We start from the raw sequence: 14,045 nt of genomic DNA on the forward strand, positions 1-14,045 counted from the left end.
ATTATTATTATTATTATTATTATTATTTTCATTATTATTATTATTATCATCATCATCATCATTGTTGTTGTTGCTATTGTTGTTGTTGTTGTTACTGTTGTTGTTATTGTTGTTATTATTATTATTATTATTATTATTATTATTATTGTTATTATTATTATTATTATTATTATATTGTTATTATCATCATTATTAGTTAATTAATTTATTTATTTATTTGTTTTTTTTTTGTTATTATTATTATTTATTTATTTATTTATTTTATTATTTTACTTTTTTTTTTAAGCATATGTATGCCGCTGCATACATGTTTAGCCACCGAACCTGCATCATGTACATCTCATGTATATTTACTGCAATGTCACATATTTCATAAGATTGTTCTTCACGTCCCGCAACACGATGCATCCCTGGAGAGGATGAGGCAGGATGGCTCAGTCGTGGGTTCCTTGGACTCATGTGTTACGGTGTACATAATCACGCCTTTCAATGCAATTTTCTGTAGAATTGCTTATTTTCAACTAAAACTGGTATGGTTTGAAGCTGTCTTTTTATGGGTCACAAGGAGACGTGAAATTGAGGTACATTATATTTTTCGTCCGGCCATTGTGTCTGCAGCTAATTTTACTAGATTTATTTATTTATTGTATTTATTTGTCTTTACTTGACTTATTCATTATGCTCAATTACTGATCGTACTTAGTTGTAGGAAAGCCCTGGTTTCCACGCCAGTCAAAAATATGAATTCTTTAATGAACAGTGAAAACTGTTCTTTTGTTTACTTTCTTAATATTACATGTATTCAAGGAAACTCTTGGCACAATTACGTTGACTGAAACAACCGACACATCGTTATACTTGTTATCCTGGAATAAACTATTTCTCTTAATATTTGTTTCAGCACATCCTGCACTATCATTGGCTTTTCATCGTTAATCTTCTTCATTGCCATTATGCCAGATGAAAACTGAAGTCGAATGAAACATTGTACCAGCTGCGTTAAAACAGTTGCGTAAATGCATTGAGCGTCTCGATCATTCCATAAGATATACTGTAGAACATTAATGATTATATCTTTAACAACTGGATGAGTAACGAGTGCAGCTAAACCCTTTCCGAAAAGACTCAGCACACACTCCCAGGTGATTGAATCCAACGACCTCAGTGTGTCTACCGTATTTCCATATAAAATTTATCCAACAATTGCAAATACTGAGGCAAAAAAAAAAAAATTGTTGAAAGGATGGCAAAGATACTTTATTGGTCAGTCACAGACAAGCCTCTATCATGCCCATACTCGACCTTTCTCCTCGTTGGGGAGTTTAATGAAATCTGGTAAGAATGCTTGTGAGATCGCTTAGCTCCTCCTCTGCCTGGAGTCCGAGGTGATACTCGTCCTGGAGGGGTGACTCACGCTGAAGGATGGTGCTGGCCTCTTTCAACCACTCTGCGCACTCCTGAGGTAATCAATAAGTGTCAATAGTTTCAGCCTTTTGTACTGCATTTTAGTAATCTACATATTGACACATAGGGTGCAGGAGTAAAGGTAACTTTTTTTTTTTTTTACTAGAGCTTATGCCATCTAGGTTACTAAGATATTTTGGTCCGTTTGGCTGTTTCACTCACTCATGCACACGTTGTGATGGTACTGTTACCACCACCATTAATACTACTGTCACCCCTGGTGCCACCACCATCGCCACCACCACTAATACCATCACAAACGCCGCCTCACCACGAACACCAGTATCACAAGCATTGCTGCTACTGCTATTACTGCTACTGCTACTCTAATACTAATACTTTTTTATGCACAAGGGAGAGAGACTCGAGAGCAGAAACAAGCTCGGAAAAAAATTCGCTGTCTTTTCTTTCACACACACACACACACAAAAAAAAAAAAAAAGAAACAAAAAAAAAAAAAAAAAAAAAAAGATCCAAGGAGGAGGAAACACAGTAAGCGCAAAATGACAAGAGCAGAGACATTCTTCACACCCCAACCAATCGAAGGTCTGCTCAGGACAAAGGACTATTTCCAGCATTCACACAACGCTAAAACCAAACCCTCAACACGCACCTCATGCCCGCTGTCACCACGAATGAACCATGGATAAGAAAGTAGCGGATCTCAATACTCAAGAATAAGAAAAATTCTTATGCAAATACTAACTTGTAGCAGTTGACGAGAATGCGATGTATTCCTCAGTTTTTTCGGAAGCCTTCGATACCTCTCTCTGCAAGCAGCCTGGAGTTCATACAGAAGAAGACCTCGCAGTCTGCTTTCTCCTGCGAAAATTATAGTACATACATGGATTTATGAATGAATGCAGCCACCGAACAAATGCATTATTGTAAGATCAAGCTCACGAGTATATCAAGGTTATGAGTGTATTTACATAGTTTAACTCGTATTACTAGTATTGCTGTATTCAGTGGCCAAATTCATGCTTGTTATTGCCTGATTGGTACTGCACTTCCTTCATACATTCCCATATTATTTTCCACTGACAAATAACGTCCCCAAGAAAAAATAAATAAATGAGAGAGAGAGAGAGAGAGAGATCAGTGACAAGTAGGTATTCGCGTAAGCAGGGTTTTAGATGCGTAGGTTGCCAAAATGCGTTGCCACAACCTTTAGTCCCCATGACCGCATCTATATTATGATTAGCAGTAGTATAAGTAGTACATATAATGTTATAAATCAAACCTGGAGAAAACAAGTCTGCCAGCGCCAGTACTTCACGACAAAGAGTCTCTTTTCGCTCCAAAAGATCTTTGGAAAGTTCCTTCAAGTTTGTCTGCTGCTGCTGAGTCTGGCTTCCTCCACGGCCGTACATCTGCGCCAGAGCTAACTTTACGTCGCTTCTGTAGTAGTGGTTCTCACTCAGCTTGGATGATGTGGCTTTCAAAAATGCTTCTGAAGAATTCAGAGAATTTTCCTTCAGCATCACAAGTTTTTCTCCCAGTTGCTTCAAGAATTGTTCCACATGGTCAACGCTCACGGTGGCTGGACAAGAATTACATGCCCAGATATCGGGATTAAGAGGCGAAGGGGATGGCAACATCAGACCTTCGGTACATTTGACGCACCGCAAGCTGCTGAGATGCGTTCCAAGCTCAGTGGGATCGAGGCACCGATCACACGAACACTTGAAATATTTTGTGGTAGTGAGGTGCAGCTGTCTGTTTGCCGTGCCCCACATCGGGTCTGAATAGGAGGTAGAAATGTGGCTGCCCTTTGGTATCTTCACTGCCGCCCTGATCACTAGATTGAGCTGAGCATCGAAGGTCCGCGTGGTGTTAGGAATGCAGTGGTGTTCCAGCAGACACCCCTTGCCATACAGTCCTATGATATTCGGTCCCGGAATCTCAAAACCATTGACATCAATTATTCCACATATTTTGTGTATATCGTCTTCTTCAAATGTGGTAATTTTAAGATACTGCTTCATGAAGTCCACGACATTGACTTGATTCACTTCGTGGACGTCAGTAGTGCGGCGCTGCTCCATGTGGGCCTCCATTTGGGTGAGGGAAGCCCATCGAGCTGCATCGTGTTGCTTGAGCCAAAGACATCGCAGAGGCGTGATGCACTCGTACATCTGGTTCACCTGCATAAACTTGTGCACCTGAACCTTGGATGTCCTTCGGAAATTAAAAGAAGTTTACACTAAAATATAATGCTATTACCACTGACATATCTAAGCACTTCTATCCGACATCACTACTTAGATAACTAATTAATGACACCGAAATTACATTCATTACATGATCTGAAACTTATTGTGGATGAAAATTATGCCTGTGGCTCTGAAACCACCTCTCATGGTGCGTGACGTTCCCATGATGCAAGCTGGGAGGTGAACATGATGCAAATTAACAAACAACCAACCTGTTCCTTGAGAGCTGACATTCTGCTTTGTGAAGATCGTTCTTTTGGCAATCAGGACCACATAAGGGCCAACCGCACATTGTACAGGAGTATGTCCCATTGACAGGGGTGAAGCAACCCAGGCATACAGGCACCGTCACCTGTACAAGAGCAGCACTGTACTAACACTAACACACATCAAAACTGACAAATGGAGAAATCTAATGGAACAATTTAATATCGTTAATAGGGAATGATGAGGCATCATTATTTATTGACCTACCAAAACAAAATAACTTTCGGAATTCGCTGTTCATAAAGAAACAAAAACAAATACCCATTCAGATTATGGCAGGTGAAAAGACCTGAGCTTTTATCATACCTGACGAGGACCCAGCACCAAGGGCGAGTCCTTCAAGATGATTTCCCCCGGCAGGATGTCCCGCGATGCCTCCAAGTACCGCCCCAGGTCTTCAGACTGGCACACCCTGAAATAAACAGAAGCAGGAATCACACAACACAGGTCAGCAAAATTTAAAGTTTTGCTTCTTTCTTGATAAGGAGTAAAAAAAAAAGAAGACTGGGATGATTTAGTCATGTGGCGAGGAAGAAAACACACACACAAACACACACACACACACACACACACACACACACACACACACACACACACACACACACACACACTCATATATATATATATATATATATATATATATATATATATATATATATATATATATATATATATATATATATATATATATATATATATATATATATATATATATATATATATATATATATATATATATATATATAAAGGTCCTGCAACACAGAAGCCAACGGAATATGCAGAAAATAATGCCTGGCGCAACATATGGAGATAAGAAGGCAACATAACCACATTTTCGTGCATTACGGAGGCCGGGAAGGCCACAAAAAGGGAAGAAAACTCATTACTTAGCTGTTCAAAAAAATAGAAAGGGAAATTTTTGAAACGCCTGCCAGTTCAGTTATAGAGATCTCTTGATGCTGCTCTCCTATAACAGTTCTAGTCATAGGAAAAGTGAAAACAGAAGCAGATAGAAAGTGTTATACCACGTATATTACTGAAAAAGATATAATGGAGAAAATATTGGTTAACTCTTGCCTTAGTGAGATAGACAGCATAGGGATGAAACTAAATAGGAAATGTTGCGCAGCGAGGCGGCAGGAATGAGAGTGGCATGCAATTGAATTCAAAAGAGTAGTAGCCATGGATACACCGGTACAAGCTGGCAAAAGATACAACACTGCTGTGAAGCGTGAGAGACTGAGGAAAGTCTGTTGAAGGAGGAGAGTTGATGAACAATAAGCCTATATTATCCTTCCTTTTGACCTTCGTCACTAAGCCATCGTGACTCTTGGTACGGACCATTGACTCCACCCTGCTTAGAAGCTGTGTGAGGTGAACTCCCGCATATGGGAGCCTCATGTCATACAAGGTCAGCTCCTCTACAGATTTAACATCTCAGAGGAGAAAACTTGGGAGGGAGGGTTTACACAAAACACCCAATTTCAGAAAAATTAGCTGTAAAAGGTTACATGAAGTGTTCATCCTGAAACGGATTCTTAAAGAAAGACGATAATCATGATGATGATGTTCAGCTTTTCTTTTTCTTTTCTTCAGAGTATTCATAGATATGGCCCTGCCGCAGCCTCTTAATCATCCGCCTCGGTTGAGTTTCGGCGTAAAGGAATAAAACGAGCCAAACATGTACGATAAGAGGTGATATAGTGGTGCACGTTACGTACCTATATGGACTGCATTCGGTGCGGTGGGTCTTCCAGTGCTGCTTCTGATGATCCTTGCTGCAGTAAGCTGTGAGATGACATTTTCCACACCTCTGGCTGGCCGGACAGCCGCACACAGCACACGCCCCCACTACCATCTTGCGGCAAACTCGTCGCCAGGAGGCTGAAGTACGGTGTGAGAAGTTAATGTAGGTCACTATTCGTTTCGCGGCTCTATGTTGGCATATGCGAAGTTTTTTTTCGCATTGTTCTATGGCGTAATGACAAACTATCTGAAATAGTCGACCTAAGCTATTGTTGTGTTCGTGCCACAATGTTAGGCAAATATGGGAATGCAAATTTGCCCAGTGCATGTCTTATTCTGAAGCACACGTAACCTCATCATAATGATATTAATTTTTATATCATGAAAAGTGTCACACCAAACGTTATGCCATTCATCCACGGAATGATGTTGCCAAGTGTTCACTTTTGTGGTGCATTTTCTGGTCCGTCTAAGTAGAGGCACGTGTGACTGCAAACTCGGAGGACGTAAGCACTACTAATACAAAACTTTGTACCGACATATTTCAGAATCAATGGTTTGTTCAGCCTACCAATGACTAAGTAATCAAACAAATAAGGAAATAAACACATATAGATAAATTATTATGGCAGAATAAACCGATAGAGTCGTCACGCGTTTCCAGAATCCGCCATAGCCTTAACAGGAGAGGCGCTCAAACATTATCTTGACGAGCAGCACCTGTAGAGACATTGATCGTAGGACCGTAAGCTAATTGTCTCTTAGAGCACCAATGGAACAATATAAACTATAGACGGCTTGATGTAGTTGAAATATAACACCTATTTGGCACAAGGAAATGCTGCTTTGTGACAGACTGTATACTTCAGTACTATGGTGTGACAGTGTCACGCTTTGTCACAATTTTGATTATGTTAATGAACAGACATACAGGATGAGCACTACCGCACGCACACGGACGGCAACATCCGACTAGTGAAGGGACGCGGTACCACTGCCAAAACCCACATTCGACACGCCGCCGAGAGTTATCAGGGTATATTAAAAACTCTATCGCCACAAAATCTTGAAGCCTTCACTGTATGACGAAGTTTTACGATACTGTTGATAGTTTCAAGCTAACAACAAGGATTTAGGGCACAGAACAGTGCATTACATTTCGCGGGTCAGTTCGCTATCATGACTCATAAATAAGCTAAGGTCTGTCCTCACAAAATTATAATTTCCTTTTATCACTTGAATTGCACTAATCGTTGAAGAGCTTAAAATTGTACAGAATCAGCCAGATAATGACTTACGTTGCTGTTTGTTGATCCTTTATTTGTAAATGTAGCTGGTTTTTTTTTTTTTTTTTTCTTACGAGAAGCAGACGCACGTCAGGCGGCAGCATCAAGCCGGTCACCTACTGTTAGAAGTACAGCCCGGACACCGGCGGGCCATGAGCCAAAATAGAACTGGGAGGCAGCGAGGTGGGCGAGGGGGCCCGCATTGTCTGTTGCCAATGCCACCATGTTGTGTATTTAATATTCAATAAAGAAAACAGTCAGACATAAAGGTCCGTTGCAGGTGATGCTTGTGCCGATACCTCACTCGCAGCACCACGCCTATCACCAGCAGAATCGACCAATAAGGAGGAATTAACTTATCACGACCATAAACAGCGCCATTTGTTGCCGAGATTCTAATTTGATTACAAAATTAATTTAATGTTTCCAGTGCTTTGTGATGGAGTTCTCTTTAAATTACCATAGCCCTGCGAAACTATTTTTCTCTCCATTACTTATCTGTTGCGTATTGTTAAAGAGGGCTTTCGATCCTTCCTCTGCCCCATCATTATGCGCGGTTATCAGCTCTCATCTTTGAAAATATGTATATTACGCACCACACATTTAAGTTATATGTGTGCGCCATTCTAAGGATAGGAGTACAAGCAATATAACAGAGGTAACAGCAGCAGCAACAGCAACTACTACTACTACTGCTACTACTACTACTACTACTACTACTACTACTACTACTACTACTACTACTGCTGCTGCTACTGCTGCTGCTGTTGCTACTACTACTACTACTACTACTACTACTACTACTACTAAGACCACCACAACAACAACTACTAACACTTCTGCAACTACCATTACTATTATATACTACTGTTCGTACAGAGAGCGGACACTCAAAACAAGATGCGGCACCATATCACATTACGGCGCCGGAGCCACACTGCCTGGGTGCTCACAGCGGGACTCGAAACGCATCCGCACATCAAATTACCCACACACCCATCCATCTACCCATTCACCTATCTACCTACCTGTGTGTGTGTGTGTGTGTGTGTGTGTGTGTGTGTGTGTGTTGTCATATATTTTAAGTTAAGGTCCATCCTACAGGGCGTTGTTTCTCAGGTTTACGAGTGTCGCAGGAAAACCCAAAGGTTGCAGAGGAATATAATATATCACGCTATAAAGAAGTGTACTTAACTGATGAGTCACAGTTTGTTGATTTAATCTCAGCCTGGGAATCAGATTATCCCTTGGCCACCTTCAAATTTTGACACAGTGGCAGACAGCATGCCACTAATGGAAAGGAGTGCTCTTGAGTATACAGCTGGCAGGACATGTAAAACTTTCTTGAAGTTATGACTGTCAAAATTTCAGGGAGAATTTATTGGATGTGAGTTATCAGTTAGACAGTAAATCGTTTTCTTTTGAAAGCTGAAAATACAAGTTTGAATAATGAGTTTGGAGGAGCACCGTGCGGAAATGGACGCAAGGCTCTGTGGCTCCATGGAGAAAGTGATTCTTGGGTTACAGTCTTCCAAACTTTATCATTATTACATCACAATTTTGATTCCCTTGCATTTGTGCTCCAGCCACCTAACAAAAAGTGTTCATATCATGCACATCAAATTAACAATTTATTATTATTTATTGCCACAATGCATCCTAATTGTACATATGCCTGTTTCTATATAGTACGCCTGAGGGCGTACTCTCTCTCTCTCTCTCTCTCTCTCTCTCTCTCTCTCTCTCTCTCTCTCTCTCTCTCCTTGCAAAGTTAGAAACTTTTTCTTAGACATTTTTGGATGTTAGCGGGTGAAAGGGTTAACTGAGCAGGACTAATCGAATGTGTGTGTGTGTGTGTGTGTGTGTGTGTGTGTGTGTACCTGTAAACAATATTTTGTTAAATCAAGGCCTTCTTTATGTAAATTTGACTGCCGCTACGGCGCAGTAATTTAATCATTCTCTCTCTCTCTCTCTCTCTCTCTCTCTCTCTCTCTCTCTCTCTCTCTCTCTCTCTCTCTCTCTCTCTCTCTCTCTGATAAAGGCTGTAACAAGCATATTATAACGAGCAGACTACAGTGTAATTTGAAGGGGTAGTTGGTGATTTGATGGGTATGTTGCCAGTGGCTTGACATTAGCGAGAAAGAAAATGGGAAGCCAAGGTTCATACTATATTTAGATTTAGATTTATAGTATTATTACGATATATGGACAGGAGACAGTAGTTGTACACGTACCTATCTATGTAGTAGTATTGTTATTACTGTAATTGTACGCTTTCTTTTGAAATAATAAATTTGATAATTGATAATATGTAAACTTTTTGGGGCCCGATCGACGAACGGGACGCTAGTCTGTGGAGGTGGGTGACGGCGGGCGGTGGGCGTCGTGAGTGGTGGTCCAAGCACCAGTGATCCAGCAGACTGTAGGGCTTTCGGTGGAATATTCTGAAACACATCTGCGCCGCATCTCCACTACTTCAAAAGCCTCTAGTTCAAATGACACAGGTTTTCAGGAATGTTTATGCAGTTCTAGTGGCAGATTAACAAGACTATTATATTGTCAACAGGAAAAAGCAATGTGACACGGGTTTTCAAGAGTGTTTACACGGTCCTGGTGACAGATTAACGAGATTCCCACATTATTAACAGAAAAAAAACAATAAGTGAGGGGTTTTCAAGGATGATTTTACGGTTCTAGTGACAGATTAACAGGACTTCAACATGTGAAAAGAAGAAACGATCTTAAGAATTCGGCCTCGGAAAACAACCGCGGTGGCAGGGAGACAAGCAGCGAGGAGGAAGTGGTGCCCATAGTGGAGGAGTATTAGCACAGGATTATTTGGCAGGAGGAGGAGGAGGAAGAGGAATCAGGAAATATGTCCATTTACAGTAATAAATCTAGGGGGATGGAAGATGTTAAGATAGATAAGCAAGACATAAATTTAGCAGTGAGAGCCATCAAGACGGAAAGCTGGCAGGACAGACATCATCATAGGTGAGCTCATGAAGTATGGTGGGGAAGCATTAAGACAGACACTAATTGGGCTGTTCAGGAAAATATTAGAGATAGGGGAGGTGCCTCAAGATTGGAACAGGAGCAGAATTACACTCATACACAAGGAAGGAGGAAAGCCAAGAGAGGACGTAGGTGATTACAGACCTATAGCAGTGATAAACATACTAGCTAAGGCATTTGGTTGGGCGATTAATAATAAAATGAAGACTTGGATAGAGGAGAACAAGGTGCTTGGAGAGGAGCAGTGGTTTTAGGTAGGGTAGAGGTGGCTTGAAAAATGTGCTAGTTATGAAGGAAATTATTGAAAGAAATATAAAGTCAAGGAAGGAGCTGTACTTGGTTTTCTTAAATATAGAGAAGGCCTATGATAGGGTAGACAGGAGCAAACTGCTGACATTACTTGCACACACAGGGGTGGACAGGAAGGTAGTGCAGGTAATTAGGAAGCTGTGTGAGGATAACGAGGTGAAGTTCGTGTTAGGAGACATTAGTACAGGTTGGATTAGAATATTTACATAGAGGGCTCAATAACAAGGATCAGGGTGTCAGGGAAGGGTGTTAATGTTGGGGATAGGAGATTAGGATGTCTAGCCTATGCCAATGACATAGTGCTGATGACGGAGAGTAAGGAGGACATGGAGGAGCTGTTGTGGGTAGCCAGCGTATATGGATGAGTGTCAGGTGTTAAGTATAGCGACAGGAAATGTAAGGTGATGGAGTTTAACAGTGAGGTAGAGGGACACTGGATAATAGGGAACAGCATACTAGAGATGGAAAGGTACACTTACTTGGGGACAGAGGTAAGCAAAGAAAGAATAGGAGGTGAAAAACAGATGAAAGTAAATGAAGGAAAAGCCAGGAAGATGACAGGAATGATAATGAATGCAAGGAGTAGGATAGCCAACAAGTACAAGGTAGGCACAAGTTTATGGAAGGGAATAGCCAGTATCTTACTACTTGTGTGGGTCTGAAATTACTTACTATTGGGAGGGAGACTTAACAAGATTAGAGGACCCAGAATATGATAGGTAGGTGGGGGTTAGGTGTTCCACACAGCACAGCAGAAGCTGTCAGAGGAGAGATGGGCAGGAGCACCTTCAGAGAGAGAATAATTAAAGAGAAGCTGAGCTTTTTGAAGAAGATAGAAGAACTTGATGAGGACAGGTGGGTGAAACAGGTAGTGAGGGAAAACTGTACTAGATCTTCATGAAGTAGGGAAATGGATAGGTGGAAAAGGAGGGAAAATCTTGGTGAGAACTCGAGGAGGATAGAACACAGAGAGGTGAGGAAAAGTACAGAAAAAGGTGGTTTAGTTAGATGGCAGACAGGGATAGAAACAGTCTACATTAAAGTGGTACAAGTGGAAGGAGAGACCTGAGGTACTCCACTGGCATGTAGGAGGCTGGGGCAGCAAGTTGTCAGTGAAGGTAAGGACAGGGATGCTGGAGGTGAAGGCTGGGAACAAGGTTGAACTGGACCAGGGATGTAACACATGTAGAGGGCTGAGGAAACTGTGGAACATTTCCTGCTGGAGTGTGTCAGGTATGAAGAAGAGAGAGAGAGGCTGATAGGCTCCATAACTGTAATTATAGAAGATAAGTGGAGTAAGAGAGTAGAGGAGGAGGATAGCAGAATCCTCTTGGTGCTGGGCCTGTATCAAGGGGAGAGGGAGAGAAAGAAAAACAAAGAATAGCAAGAGTTCCTGATACAGGTGTGGAGAAAATGGATCATTTTAGGTGTATAGTTTTGCTCCGTGTGCTGTGCTCTCTGCTCTCCTGCAGATAGTAGAAGGATCAAAGCAGAATACTGAAGGGAAGGAGAACCTGTGAACCAACACATGTGAACAGTAAACAGCAACTGAATTAATACAGTAGTTTAATTATAGAAGAGAAAGTGAGGTGATATATGTGTGTGTGTATGGTAGAGGAGGAAGATGAACACATATTTGCAGGAATTGTGATATGTAATCAGAATCGTTTTACTGCATCTGAACAATTGTATTTTTGTAACTCAAAATTTGGTTAAATCTTACCAATACCAGCTCACTATATATATTCCATTGTCCCTCCTCTGATAAGCTGGCTTGGGGACCTGGTGGGAAAGCCTGGCCTAAGGGTGTGGGGAGGCCAGCAGAGTACACCATATTTGGGAAGCCTCTAAAGTCTAAGGAGAAAACACCACTTTTGGGAAAAATCCCTAAAATAATTCAATTAATTAAGGAAGTTCCCCATACCCACTGCTGTCTAGTCACAGTTTTTTTTTAGGGAATCAATCCCCAAACATTTAATGCTAAGAATGTGGCACATTTCCTATGCCTAACATTCTTTTTAAAAGTTCAGTTTTCTAGGGAATCAGTAACTAAGAATCTCAGCACATACAAGCTTCATGTGTCTATGAGCTGTTTTCCTTGCAGGCGTGATGTGTGCTGTCTCTACTCCACCATCCCATGAACAGCCCACTGGAATCTCTACCACATCAGGCCTGATGTACTTCATTGCAACCAGGGAGTCAAGTTTCATCAGGAAGAGTACTACTAGTGTCACTATCTTCAAGCCTGACAAGAGTTTTAAGTCAAGGGAGTCTCATCAGGAAGAGAGACTGAATGTCACTACCTTCAAGCCTGATGAGAGGTGTTAAGTAGTCAGGATGGATAGTACAGCAAGAAAAGGGTACAAGAGTTTTCATTGCAATCAAGAAAGGAGTCAAGTTGCAGTAAGAAGTGTAAGTCAAGAATTTTAAGCATAAGAATATTGTCAAGCAGTTAACAGCAGGAAGAGTCCCCTCAAGTTGTGGTGGAAGTGACAAGCATCCAGATTTCAGGATTTGCAAAGGCAGAAGGCCCTCAACACTGGTCTCACAAGTTGACACAAGAGCTCTCTGCCACAAGAAAAACAAAAGCTGTGTTTATTTTCCAATTGTGTATTTACTAAACTTTTACAATGTGATTAAACAATAAATATATCTTGATTATCTTGCACATACTTTATACTAATATATTTTGCATATTGCAAATAAACATGTTATCTTTCTGGTGTAACAATTCATGCCCTCAGGTTAAAAAAAAATCTTTCTGGTGTAACAATTCATGCCCTCAGGTTGAAAAAAAAAAAGCCAGGAATTAGCCCAAATATAGGCTAAGTTTAAGGTGAAACTTGCACATAAAAGCCCCGTCCGAGCGACTCCAGTGTCGCTCGGACCGGGCTTCTATGTGCAAGTCTCGCCTTAAACTTTCCCTATTTTTTACCCTATTTTTTGGCGAATCCTGGCTTTATTAAGCCAATCCTGGCTTTATTAATAGAACCTATCCTGGCTTTATTAGTAGACCTTTTTTGAGGCATGAATTATTTTTACCAGTATTTTTTTGGCCAATCTTGGCTTCATTATAGACCTGAGGGAATGAATTATTTAGCAGTTTATTTATTTTTTCTTTACCTGGGTATGAATTGTTTACCACAAATATTTATTTTACACAACCACATTTTGTAATTTTATCAAACTACATAATTCACATATGAATAGTCACAAATTTATGTATTGCCAAGGACAAATCAATTAATCAACAAGGCATCCTAGACTACACTGGAGACAGCTGGCAGATCTGGCTTGCAAGATTTGCACTGAAGCAGGCAACACAAGGCTGCAGCACTGGCTGCAGATACCTTTCACATCAGACCCTGCAATGAGGCACCACCACCAGCCTTGATTGCAGACAGGATGTGTGCACTGGCAGAAGACAAACTCTGACAAACCTCTGCAAAAAAAAAAAATGCAACTTGGGCAAACTAGTTATGAAGAATGAGCTTATTTTTGCATCACACACTAATTCTTCACTCACGCAAACTTTACCTTTGACAAACTTTTCACTCCCTTTCCTGGCCTATCAGGCCCAGACAATCCTGAAACCCCACAACTCTTCCACATCTATTTCTCTTCTATATCCATAATTCCCAAAAATTATCCTTATCTTTATTTAACCCAATACCTTTCACATGCACATCACAATAACTGAACTACACATCCTCTCATTTCGTTCACACTGATCATTGGAAAT

At 40.8% G+C, this 14,045-nt stretch overlaps 2 protein-coding genes across 3 annotated transcripts in view; one reads left to right on the forward strand and one right to left on the reverse strand.

The window, feature by feature from the left end:
- LOC135101896 (potassium voltage-gated channel subfamily KQT member 1-like) overlaps positions 1 to 12,964 on the forward strand; it is a 239,177-nt gene extending 226,213 nt beyond the window's left edge. Inside the window, exons 1-2 of one of the 2 annotated variants that reach the window (XR_010269434.1) lie at positions 9,239 to 9,973; positions 12,408 to 12,964. Coding sequence is in view for 1 of the 2 variants with exons in the window: in XM_064006210.1 (XP_063862280.1) it covers positions 12,408 to 12,413 (6 nt within the window). In the remaining variant the exon portion in view is untranslated. Of the gene's footprint in view, positions 1 to 9,238; positions 9,974 to 12,407 lie in introns of those variants that run through there. The other variant, XM_064006210.1, reaches the window with a different exon arrangement.
- Positions 1,233 to 7,149, reverse strand: LOC135101895 (SET domain-containing protein SmydA-8-like). The gene is made up of 7 exons (XM_064006203.1): positions 6,992 to 7,149; positions 5,669 to 5,831; positions 4,254 to 4,359; positions 3,893 to 4,032; positions 2,708 to 3,645; positions 2,171 to 2,286; positions 1,233 to 1,457 (listed from the first exon to the last, which is right to left on the reverse strand). Exons 2-7 carry the CDS (start codon positions 5,803 to 5,805, stop codon positions 1,323 to 1,325), a joined length of 1,572 nt encoding a protein of 523 aa, XP_063862273.1. The 5' UTR covers positions 5,806 to 5,831; positions 6,992 to 7,149; the 3' UTR covers positions 1,233 to 1,322.
- Positions 12,965 to 14,045: the final 1,081 nt, after the last annotated feature.

The sequence above is a fragment of the Scylla paramamosain genome, chromosome 7, assembly GCF_035594125.1.
Source record: "Scylla paramamosain isolate STU-SP2022 chromosome 7, ASM3559412v1, whole genome shotgun sequence".
NCBI lineage: Eukaryota > Metazoa > Arthropoda > Malacostraca > Decapoda > Portunidae > Scylla > Scylla paramamosain.

Coding starts and splice junctions, on each gene's coding strand:
- LOC135101895 (XM_064006203.1), bottom strand. CDS start 5,805: ATGGTAGTGGGGGCGTGTGCTGTGTGCGGCTGTCCGGCCAGCCAGAGG. Junction 4,360..5,668: donor ACCGAATGCAGTCCATATAG/GTACGTAACGTG, acceptor TGTTTATTTCAG/GGTGTGCCAGTCTGAAGACC. Junction 1,458..2,170: donor ATTCTCGTCAACTGCTACAA/GTTAGTATTTGC, acceptor TGATTACCTCAG/GAGTGCGCAGAGTGGTTGAA.